The sequence below is a fragment of the Cebus imitator genome, unplaced genomic scaffold, assembly GCF_001604975.1.
Source record: "Cebus imitator isolate Cc_AM_T3 unplaced genomic scaffold, Cebus_imitator-1.0 Scaffold169, whole genome shotgun sequence".
Taxonomy (NCBI): Eukaryota; Metazoa; Chordata; class Mammalia; order Primates; family Cebidae; genus Cebus; species Cebus imitator.
In genome coordinates this window covers 1711424-1723442 of record NW_016107484.1, presented here as the reverse complement: position 1 = coordinate 1723442, position 12019 = coordinate 1711424, and the positions used below count along the sequence as shown (strand labels likewise).

The following is a 12019-nucleotide window of genomic DNA, read 5'->3' as shown; positions in this document are numbered from 1 at the left end:
GGAGGCTGAGGCAGGAGAATCGCTTGAATCTGAGAGGCAGAGTTTGCAGTGAGCTGAGATCACACCAATGCACTCCAGCCTGGGCAACAGAGTAAGACTCTGTCTCAAAAAATGAAATGTAAACTAGTATCATTGTTCTCTTTGCGGACTCCTTACTCCAAGTTATGTACAAACAAAACATGTCTCTGAGCCTATGTAAAGAACTACATTTTCAATGAAAAAAAAAAAAGTTTTGAACTTAAAAGCAAAACTTTAAGACATCGTCCAACTTTAAATAAAACGTGTTAACATCTGACTGACTGCAGTGGCTCACACCTGTAATCCTAGCACTTTGGGATGCTGAGCCGGGTGGATAGTCTGAACTCAGGAGTTCGAGACCAGCCCGGGCAACACAGTGAAACCGCATCTCTACTAAAGTACAAAAAAGTAGCCAGGTGTGGTGGCGTGTGCCAGCTACTTGGGAGGCTGAGGCACGAGAATTGCTTGAAACCGGGAGGTAGAAGTTGCGGTGAGCCAAGATTGTACTGCTACACTCTAGCCTGGGCAATTGGGCAACACTCCATCTCCAAAAAAATATGGTAACCACTGGATAGCATATTATCACATTATACCTTTAAAAATTATTTTTTGGGCCTAGGCCAAGCATGGTGGCTCATGCCTATAATCTTAGTACTTTGGGAGGCCAAGGCAGGAGGATTATCTGAGGCTAGGAGTTCAGGACGAGCAGACTGAGCAACATAGCGAGACCCTGTCTCTACTAAAAATAAATAAAAAATAAATAAAAAATTAGCTAGGTGTGATGACACATGCCTATAATCCCAGTTAGTCAGGAGGCTGAAGTGGCAGGATCGCTTGAACCCAGATAGTCGAGGCTGCAGTGAGCTATGATCATACCACTGCACTCCAGCCTGGGCAACAGAGCAAGACCCTATCTCTACAAAATAAATAAATTATTTTTTAGGCTTTATTCACTTTTATAATTAAAACACGCAAATCCACCAATTGTCTATATTTTGAAAATGAAGAATAAAACATACAAAAATTGTTTTCAGACAACGGTGTGAGATTGTCTTTAACTGAGAAGATGTTTAAGGAATCAATTTAGGATGCCAGGGGCAGTGGCTCATGCCTGTAATCCCAACACTTGGGAGGCCGAGGTAGGAGGATCGCTTGATCCCAGCAGTTCCAGACCAGACTGGGAAACACAGTGGAACCTTATCTGTACAAAAAATTTTAAAATTAGCCATGTGTGCTGGCATGTGCCTGTAGTCCCAGCTACTTGGGAGACTAAGGTGGGAAGATCGCTTGAGCCTCAGAGCTTGAGGTTGCAGTGAGCCGTGATTGTACTGAGGGAACGTGTTCTCTGTCCGGGTCCACAAGGGGGCGTAGTTTTAAGGGCAAGAACTTCCTAACGCCATGCCCCCTTCCCATCTCTCTCCATACAGATGTAACGGTTTATGTTTGAATTTCGCGGGCAAGGGAAGATACTAAGAGTCAATCACTCCAGCAGAAGTTCTAAGGAACTCCTTTCATTGGCCTGGGGTCTTAGAGAAGGTGGGGGTTCCTCCCAGGTGAAAAGTCCCCTTCTTCCACATCCCTTGGGACTCCATGTTTGGATCCCCTTCCACGAACACTCCCTTCGTGGAATCCTGTCTTCCCCTCCAAAACTGCATCTCTATTCCCTTCCACTCCGGGAGGAAGCTGCTTTCCTCTCCTGGATTCCGTCTTTCTGGATTCTCTCACTCGGTGCGAGAGTTACTATTTCTTTCTCTCTCCTTCTGGCATTTACTGCGCACTGCGCCGTGGTCCCCACTCTCATTCTTGAGAGGGCAGGCGACCAAGAGCCTGGAGAAATGTCCTCTCAGGGGCGCTGCGGGCACCCTGAACCCCACTATTACAGTACCAGTACACTCCAGCCTGGGTAAAGAATATCATATCCAGCTTAGCACATAATAAAAATATTTCACAAAATCGATGTATTATATTAGCTAACAAATTCCATGTATTTTACTTAGTAATACATAGCAGAGTGGATGGGTAAAAAGTGATTAATCAAAAAGAGACTAACATATCCTTTAAGCTTTGTTCTTTCCTTTGACCTCCCAGAGCATTTTATGCATGGCATTTGTGTAGTAGTAAATTCTGTGGGCCTGTGAGCTTCCCAGCGTATACCAGGGTGCCTGGGATACAAATGCTGATCCGAGGACTGTTTGAATGCAGCTTTAGTAGCATAAGCGGTTATCATTACTTGCAGATGCAGCAATCCTAGAAATGGTGAAGATAGTGACCTCTAGTGGCAGGATACTGCACTTTCCCCCCATTTTTAATCACAAGTGATTAAAATTAAGTATTCCATTTTACTTAAAACTTCTTAGGCCGGGCATGGTGGCTCACACCTGTAATCCCAGCACTTTGGGAGGCCAAGGCAGGGGGATCACTTGATCCCAGGAGTTAGAGACCAGCCTGGATGACAGAGTGAGATCCCCTTCTCTGAAAAAAATAATAATAAAAAATGTAACCAGGCTACTTGGGAGGCCAAGGCAGGAGGATTCCTTGAGTCTAGGAGTTTGAGGCTACAGTGAGCTGTGATCACACCACTGCACTCCAACCTAGGTGACAGAGTGAGAGCTTGTCTCTGGGAAAAAATTATTTTTTGAGGTGGAGTCTTGCTCTGTCACCCAGGCTGGAATGCAGTGGCACAATCTCGGCTCACTGAAACCTCCGCCTCTCTCAGTTTCGAGCGATTCTCCTGCCTCAGCCTCCCGAGTAGCTGGGACTACAGGCGTGTGCCACCATGCCGGGCTAATGTTTTGTATTTTTAGTAGAGATGGGGTTTCACTGTGTTAGCCAGGACGGTCTCAATCTCCTGACCTCGTGATCTGCCCTCCTTGGCCTTCCAAAGTGCTGGGATTACAGGCATGAGCCACTGCACCCAGTGGAAAAAAATTCTTAAATGTAATAATGTGTTTTTCCCATTAATTTACAGAAAAACTGCATTCCATTCCCTGCCATATTCCTTACCTACCCCCAGCATCTCAGACCTTCCAGTGGTGAAGGCCTCCTTCTCCACTCCTAACTGAGAATGACCGACATACATAGCTTGTTACATCCCTGCCAGCCAAGATGACTGTACTGGGCTTTCCCTTCAGTGGTTTGTGTTAGGAAAGTCATTGACTTAGAGGTAAAGTTCCAAAGAGAAAATCATATGAACACTTTTTGGTCTACTCATACCTACCCGCAAGCCCCCTTTTTCTAGAGGTATGCATTCATTAAAAAACCCATACTTTCAGCACCTATACAACCGTTCTGTTTTTCACTTTCCGTATTCAACAAATTACATGAGCGATTAAATAATTTATTACTACGAAACAGCCTTTGTGTGAGATGATTTTGTCCAACAGCAGGCTAACGAGAGTGTTGTGTGCATGTTTGAGGCAGGCTAGGCTGAGCAATGCTGGTCAGTAGGTTAGCTTCATTAAATGCATTTTTTACTTGTGAGGGGTTTATTGGAATGTAACCCTGTAAGTCAAGGAGCATCTGCGCATCTATGTTATGTTTTTAGTGAGAAGCAGAGTCACACACTCAAGCTGGAAGGGAGAGTAGCTCGTTTTACAGAAGAGGAAGTAGTGACTGGGAACAGGATGTCAGCATTAACAGCTGCTGCTTGGTCTCCCATCGATCCTGCAAAGGGTGTTAAAAAACAAACAAAAAGTCCGGGCGAGGTGGCTCACGTCTGTAATGCAAGCACTTTGGGAGGCTAAGGCAGACAGATTATCTAAGGCCAGGAGTTCGAGACCAGCCTGGCCAACACGGTGAAACCCCGTCTCTACTAAAAACACAAAAATTAGCCAGGTGTGGTGGCCCAGCTACTCGGGAGGCTGAGGCAGGAGAATTGCTTGAACCTGGGAGGCGGAGGTTGCAGTGAGCCGAGATCATACCACTGCACTCCAGCCTGGGTGACAGTGAGACTCCGTCTCAGAAAATAACAAACAAACTTAACAGACAAAAAAAGCTGGGCACAGTGGCTCACGCCTGTAATCCCAACACTTTGGGAGGCTGAGGTGGGTGGATCACCTGCAGTCAGGAGTTCAAGACCAGCCTGGCCAATATGGCGAAACCCCGTCTCTACTAAAAATACAAAAATTAGCCAGGCATGGTGGCTCACGCCAGTAACCCCAGCTACTAGGGCGGCTGAGGCAGGAGAATCACTTGAGCCCAGGAGGCAGAGTTGCAGTGAGCCGAGATCGTACCATTGCACTCCAGCCTGGGCAACAGAATGAGACCCTGTCTCAAAAAAATTTTATTTTTTGGGGGGGAGAGGTATAATTCCTTTAGCCTGTCATCAAACCAGGTGTAGGTTATAAATACATTCAATCATCTGTTTTACCTGTGAAAACCAATTCATCGTGCAGGCAACTTTTCTCTTGCTTGAGGCGAATGATCTCTTCTCGTTGCTCATTATTTTCTGTTGTCTTTTCGTTGAGGTCCTCTTCACCACAGAAGAAAAAGAAAATCCTCAACTAAATACTAGTTTCCAGTCCTAAAATACACGCTATGCCTAAGCCTTATGTCCTCGGTGGTCCCTTCCTATTAATCTGACAGTCCTGTCAGATCTATAGACAAAATCTGTTTCATAGCCAACATCTCCACCCCTGGCAAGGACCCTGGTTGGAGGCTTCACTTGCTCTCATCTGGCTGACCTCCCTGCACCAGCCTTGTCTCTCCTGTGACAGCCCAGTGTACACAGAGCAATCTTTTAAAAATCAAAATCTCCCGGGAGCAGTAGTTCCTGCCTATAATCCCAGCACTTTGGAAGGCCAAGGCGGACAAAACCACTTGAGGTCAGGAGTTCAAGACCATCCTGGCCAACATGGTGAAACCCAGTGTCTACTAAAAATACAAAAATCAGCTGGGTGTGGTAGCGCACACCTGCAATCCCAGCTACTCAAGAGGCTGAGGTAGGAGAATTGCTTGAACCCAGGTGGCGGAAGTCGCAGTGAGCTGAGATCACGTCACTGCACTCAACCTGGACAAAAGGGCGAGATTTCGTCTCAAAAAAAAAAAAAAAAAAAGAAAGAAAGAAAGAAAGAAAAGAGAAGGCTGGGCACAGTGGCTCACACCTGTAATCCCAGCACTTTGGGAGTCTGAGGTGGATGGATCACGAGGTCAGGAGTTCAAGATCAGCTTGGCCAAGATGGTGAAACCCAGTCTCTACTAAACATAAAAAAATTAGATGGGCCTGGTGGTGGATGCCTGTAATCCCAGCTACTTGGGAAGCTGAGACAAAAGAATAGCTTAAATCTGGGAGGCAGAGGTTGCAGTGAGCCAAGATTGCGCCACCACACTCCAGCCTGGGTGACAGAGTGAGGTTCTGTCAAAAATAAACAAATCGGCAAAAATAAAAATTTATAATTTCAGAATCACAAGTTTCTGCCCTCACTGTGGGAAGAAATGCCCAGGCTAGCCTGCTGGCAAGGAGAAGATGAAACGTGTGAGGCAGAACTGCCCAGACGAGCAGCTCAGGGCCAACTGCAGTCAGCCAACTCCCATTCGCCTCTAGATGCATGGGTTTAATAAATGCTAGGACTCTCTGCCGCTGAGATACTGATGTTGTCTGCCACAAAGCACGTATTTGCAATCAATAATGGTAGAAGTACCTCAACTAAGGCAGGATGACTTTACAGTATGATACACTGTGCAGTTTTCCCCAACTCTGTTATTTATAAGATAAAAATTGGAGCATAATTCTATATAAATGAAATGGATAAGGTCTATATAAATAAAATTCCTCAGGCTAGAAATCGATCTATTCTCAAGCATAAGATTAAATGAACCCAAATGAAGAAATGTATTTCCAGCCGGCTGTGGTGGCTCATGCCTGTAATCCCAGCACTTTGGGAGGCCGAGGAGGGCAGAACATGCGGTCAGGAGATCAAGACCATCCTGTCCATAGTGAAACCTCATCTCTACAAAAATACAAAAAATTAGCCAGGTGTGGTGGTGCATGCCTGTAGTCCCAGCTACTCAGGAGGCTGAGGCAGGGGAATCGCTTACACCTGGGAGACAGAGGTTGCAGTGAGCCAAGATTGTGCTACTGCACACCAGCCTGGGCTATAGAGCAAGACTCTGTCTCAAAAAAAAAAAAAAAAAAAAAAGAAATGTATTTCCAAGATAATACATTAGTATCTGAAATGTAGGTCTCTTCCTTACCTTTTAGTTTATTAACTTCAATCTTAAGTGCCTTCAATTTCTGCTTATAATCTTGCTTTTCTTTCACAATACAAGTCTCCACCATCTTGGCATCACGCAGAGCATGCTCTAGCAGTTTAAACTTACTCGAACAGTCTGAAATGTGATTGACTGCCTCAATAATATCTTTGTCCTAAAAACAAAATTTGAAAACGGTTATCCTAGATTCTTAAATTCCAATTAACCAAGAAGAAAAGATAACCCTTACTAAGCTCTTATTGTGAACCAGGTTCCATTCTAAGTATTTTTCACATATTAACTCACTTAATCTTGTTTTTTTTTCAATTGAGAGCAGGTGCTGTTTATTAACTGACCAGCTTAGAAAAATAATCATGGTAGACACCTTAGTTCATTCTTCTAATAAGCCTGTTGATCTGATCCTCCCTGTGGCCAGCATCCCCACCTTCTACAAAATGGGTGGTCTTTTTCTATATTCTGCCTCGTGAAGAAGATAATATGAAGGGCCACAGGAAGTTGTTTGCTTCTTTGAAGCATTTTCCAACAGTATAGATCTCATGAATCAGATCTTCCATGCAGATGATGCCATGTTTACCAGGAGATCCAGCAATCAGAGCATTATCTGTCAATGCAATTTGCTTCTTTTTTGATTTTGCCATAACCACGTTTGTAGATTAGTTCATTTACTGACTTCAGATTTGGGTTCCCCCATGCAATATATGGCTCTACAATCCTCAGCATGTTCACTGAAGCCTTGTTGAGCTTCACAAAGGCTCCACTGAAGATCTGACGAAGGCGAAGAAGCTGCAACACCTTTCGGACCTTTGGGCTCACACCATCGATACCTCTGATCCTGATGACAAACGCCCATTTGGGTTCTGCAGGTACACAGAAGTTGCCAGCTTTCCTTGCCATCCTCGCCATTCGAATTTCAGCTCTGTACACCTGCCTATATTCCTTGTGATAGCGCTTTGCTTTTTCATAGATAAGCTTCCTCCTTGCCTTTCGAAGCATCTTTTGGGCAAGCTTCTTTCTCAGGGGCTTGATGTTCAGCTCTGCGAAATTCCTTCGCTTTTTCTTAAGGGTTTCTGGCACAGCAGGGACCTTCTTCTTCTTCTCTTCTACACCCTCCACGGTTCCAGCCGGAAGGAGAGGCTAACTCACTTACTCTTTACAGTAACTCTGTGAGGGAGGTACCATTGTTCTTGCCAAGTGACAGATGAGTCAACAGACAGGCTAGTTCCTTGCCCATGGTCACACAACTAGTCAGTGGTGGAGCCACCATTTGAACCTGGCTGGCTGCCTCACACACTGTGTACTGAGCCACTATCCCTTACTGTCTCAGAAAGTTAGAGCCAGACCGTTCTATTACCTAAGACACTATAATAGCAACAAGAGGGTTGGTGGGCCCTGGATGGGAAAGTCATCCTCTGGATTACAGGGAAGTCTAGTGGCCCACAATTCCCCCCACATTTTCCAGTTTGTTAAAACGACAGACTCCACGACAGCATCCCAAACCTACCACATTAGAATCTCTTCATTGTTGAGGCGGTTTTAGTTACAAAAAAAGGTATCTGCTTCTTGAAAAGCAACTCAAACAACACCTAAAAGTATAAAAGTAAGTAAAATTTCTATCCCTTCTCCACTCACCTGGAATAACTCTTTATTAAGAGGTTTTCCCCCTGCTACGGTATAAGTGTTTCCGGTACAGCATCACTAACGTACTCCTGAAAACCCACATTGTCTGCACGTCTCACACTAGGAGGACTTCTAGAACAATCGGGTTGGGGCAGGCCATGAAAAAACCCATGGAATTTTGTGACCAGGCCAGTATCAAAAAATAAAAGTCCTGATAAGTACTGGAACACAGTGCAGTTAATGCCAGGAGAGACCTATGACAGTCAATCTCTCTCAGCCTTAAACCTGGGGCTCCTACTTCCCCCTTTGATAAGGATGTCCTGGAGGGCATCTGCCTCTAATGGAAACTGTTTTCGTCAAAGAAAATCTCTAGGTAGGAACACAGCTTTTTTTTTTTTTTTTTTTTTTTTTTTTTTTTTTTTTTTTTTTTTTTTTTTTTTTTTTTTTTTTTTTTTTGAGACAGAATCTTGCCATCTCCATGCTGGAGTGCAGTGGTGTGATCTCGGCTTACTGCCACCTCCACGTCCAGGGTTCAAGTGATTCTCCTGTCTCAGCCTCCCGAGTAGCTGGGACTACAGGTCTGCGCCACCATGCCCAGCTAATTTTTGTATTTTTAGTTTCACCATGTTAGCCAGGATGGTCTCAACTTTTTGACCTCATGATCTGCCCCCCTTGGACTCCCAAAGGGCTGAGATTACAGACATGAGCCTGGTCTTCTTCTTCTTCTTTTTTTTCTTTTTTTTTTTTGAGACAGGGTTTCGCTGTGTTGTCCAAGCTGGAGTGCAGTGGCACAATATTGGCTCACTGCAACCTCCACCTCCCAGCTTCCAGCAATCCTCCCACCTCAGCCTCCAGAGTAGCTGGGATTGCAGGCGAGTACCAGGGATTGCAGGCGAGTACCACTACCCCTGGCTAACTTTTTTGTATTTTTAGTAGAGACAGGCATTTCACCATGTTGGCCAGGCTGGTCTTCAACTCCTGACCTCAAGTGATCCACCTGCCTCAGCCTCCCAAAGTGCTGGGATGACAGGCATGAGCCACCGCGCCCGGCCTCCAGGAGCACAGCCTTCCTAACACACCCACTGTTTCAATGGGGGGGAATTGCCTTGGCAGCACCTTCAGTCATACTCACAGCTTTGCCAGAGTTTGCTGTGATGCAAACCGGAGAGGTTGATGAAGCCACGAAACTGACTACTACTTGACTAAAGACATGACTGTAGATTTTAATATTTTCTCTTTAATTTTAAGAGCACTTGCCTCAATCACTTCAAAACAATGTACTGAGAAAAATCACATATTTATTAGTGTGAGCATTTCTTTATACCAACATCGTTCCCCTAAATACCAATTGTTAAAGACACGTTACGGCAGGAGACTGTATCGTTGTATATTGCATGTTGGTGACTATATCAACTGCTTGCTTGCGAATGGTTTTTCTTGCCACTAAAAAAAAAATCAGCCTTGCGCAGTGGCTCATGCCTATAATCCCAGCACTTTGGGAGGCTGAGGCAGGTGGATCACCTGAGGCCAGCAGTTTGAGACCAGCCTGGGCAGCATGGTAAAACCCCGTCTCTATTAAAAATACAAAATTAGCCAGGTGTGGTGGCATATGCCTGTGATCCCAGCTACTTAGGAGGCTGAGGCAGGAGAATCGCTTGAACCCAGGAGGCAGTTATGGTGAGCCAAGATCGTGTCATTGCACTCTAACCTGGACAATGAGAGCAAAACTCTGTCTCTGTCTCTCTCTCTCTCTCTCTCACACACACACACACACACACACACACAAATCATCACACAATCTAATTGCCAATAACTCTATGAGACCTAATAATAGGTACCCAGGGAGAAAACAAGTTAATTCAGATATGCTAGCCCATGAAATGGGCCTTGGAGATAGAAGACCAGAAGCAGCCTCCTTCTTCATGCCTTGGAAACATCATTTTAAACTTGTTTCCTTCATTTCTAAATGGGTGTTTTTAAAAAAACAAGAGCAGCCAGGTGCAGTGGCTCACGCCTGTAATCCCAGCACTTTGGGAGGCTAAGGTGGCCAGATCACAAGGTCAGGAGATCAAGACCACCCTGGCCAACATGGTGAAACCCTGTCTCTACTGAAAATCCAAGATTTAGCTGGGCGTGGTGGCGCACACCTGTAGTCCCAGCTACTAGGGACGCTGAGGCAGGAGAATTGCTTGAACTCAGGAGATGGAGGTTGCAGTGAGCTGAGATTGCACCACTGCACTCCAGCCTGGGCAACAGTGTGAGACTCCATCTCAAAACAAAAGAAAACAAAACAAAGAAAACCAACAAGAGCAACACTGGTAGCTTCCCTTTTCTGGGATGCTAGGGACTTAGGTAAGATAATGAATATGAATATAAACTACCAAGCACTCTGGCAAATGGAGGAATTCTTCTTTTTGATTACCTTTAGCTTTATCATTGTCGTGAGAGCTTGTTCTCGAGCTTGTAACTGTCCTACCTGAGCAGAAAGTTCCACTAACGTGTTGCTGAGGCTTTCGTTTCTAGCCTACAAGAAAACAACACAGATGACACCACTTGAATCCTTTTAAAGCTTTCACTACTCTTGCTAGTCACAATCTGTGCTTATTTCTCTATTTTGTTTTTTCCTTAATTCTTTTTAGTAACACAAAAGAGTTAGTAAAAAAAATGGGCTAAGTAATAAAGCCCACTGTTTTAGTAATAAAGTGGGCTAAGAAAGCAATCATCAAAAAGGAATACAAATATATATTTCTCTATTAATTCTACCATCCTCTCAGTACTAGTATCTGCCCTACTGAATTATGCTGGTGATGCTGGTAAACATGTCTGTTTCCTAACATCTTTTATGTGTAATTTCAGGTTGGGAAGAGGGAAGAAAATGAATGAATGGCCAGGCGCAGTGGCTCACGCCTGTAATCCCAGCAGTTTGAGAGGCTGAGGTGGGAAGATTGCCTGAGGTCAGGAGTTCTAGACCAGTCTGGCCAATATGGTGAAACCCTGTCTCTACTAAAATTTTTTTTAAAATTAGCAGGGAGTGGTGGTGGGTGCCTGTAATGCCAGCTACTTGGGAGGCTGAGGCTGAAGAATTGCTTGAACTAGGGAGGTGGAGGTTGCAGCAAGCCAAGAGAGCACCACTGCACTCCAGCCTAGGCAACAAAGCGAGACTCTGTCTCAAAAAAAAAAAAGGAAAATGAATGAATGAGAACTGTATGCGAACTGTATTAGTAAGAAATTTCCTTTGCTGAGATAAAGTAGCATAGCATTAGTGAATTCTATGAATTTTAAAAATATTCTTTGTTGAAAGAACTTCATACTGGGGTATTCCTACTCATCAGTTATTTAAAAAAAAATGGTGCTATATCTGATGTAATTATTGTGTATACAATGTCTGTACTAGTTGAGAAAAATAACAATCAGCCTTTTCTTTTTTTGCAACGGAGTCTTTGTTGCCCAAGGCTGGAGTGCAGTGGCACAATGATCTCTGCTCACTGCAACCTCCATCTCCTGGGTTCAAGTGATTCTTCTGCCTCAGCATCCTGAGTAGTTGGGATTACAGGCACATGCCACCATGCCAGGCTAATATTTGTATTTTTAGTAGAGAAAGGTTTTCGTCATGTTGGCTAGGCTGTCTTGAACTCTTGACCTCAGGTGATCTGTCTGCTTCGACTTCCCAAAGTGCTGGGGTTACAGGTGTGAGTCACCGCGCTCGGTCTTTTTTTTCTTTATTTATTTTTTTTATGAGATGGAGTTTTGTGGCCGGGCTCGGTGGCTCACGCCTGTAATCCCAGCACTCTGGGAAACTGAGGTGGGCGGATCACCTGAGGTCAGGAGTTTGAGACCAGCCTGACCAATATGGTGAAACCCCATCTTTAAAATAAATAAATAAATAAAAAGAGATGGAGTTTTGTTTTTATTGCTCAGGCTGAAGTGCAATGGTGTGATCTCGGCTCACTGCAACCTCCTGCTCCGGGTTCAAGTGATTCTCCTGCCTCAGCCTCACGAGTGGCTGGGATTACAGGCATATGTCACCACGCCCAGCTAATTTTGTATTTTTAGTAGAGACGGGGTTTCTCTATGTTGGTCAGGCTGGTCTCCAACTCCCAACCTCAGGTCATCCGCCTGCCTTGGCCTCCTGAAGTGCTGGGATTATAGGTGTCAGCCACTGTGCCCAGGTTTT

At 44.7% G+C, this 12019-nt stretch overlaps 1 protein-coding gene and 1 pseudogene across 2 annotated transcripts in view; both read right to left on the bottom strand.

Annotated features, from left to right (window-relative positions):
* CCDC62 (coiled-coil domain containing 62) overlaps positions 1–12019 on the bottom strand; it is a 63822-nt gene that overhangs the window by 33915 nt on the left and 17888 nt on the right. The window contains exons 4-6 of the mRNA XM_037744227.1: positions 10268–10369; positions 6211–6382; positions 4388–4489 (exon numbers count right to left, since the gene is read on the bottom strand). Of these exons, the coding sequence (XP_037600155.1) occupies positions 4388–4489; positions 6211–6382; positions 10268–10369 (376 nt within the window). The remainder of the gene's footprint in view (positions 1–4387; positions 4490–6210; positions 6383–10267; positions 10370–12019) is intronic.
* LOC108315107 lies at positions 6535–7345 on the bottom strand (annotated as a pseudogene). Its single transcript, XR_001829833.2, has one exon. The product of XR_001829833.2 is annotated as a 60S ribosomal protein L7-like (transcript).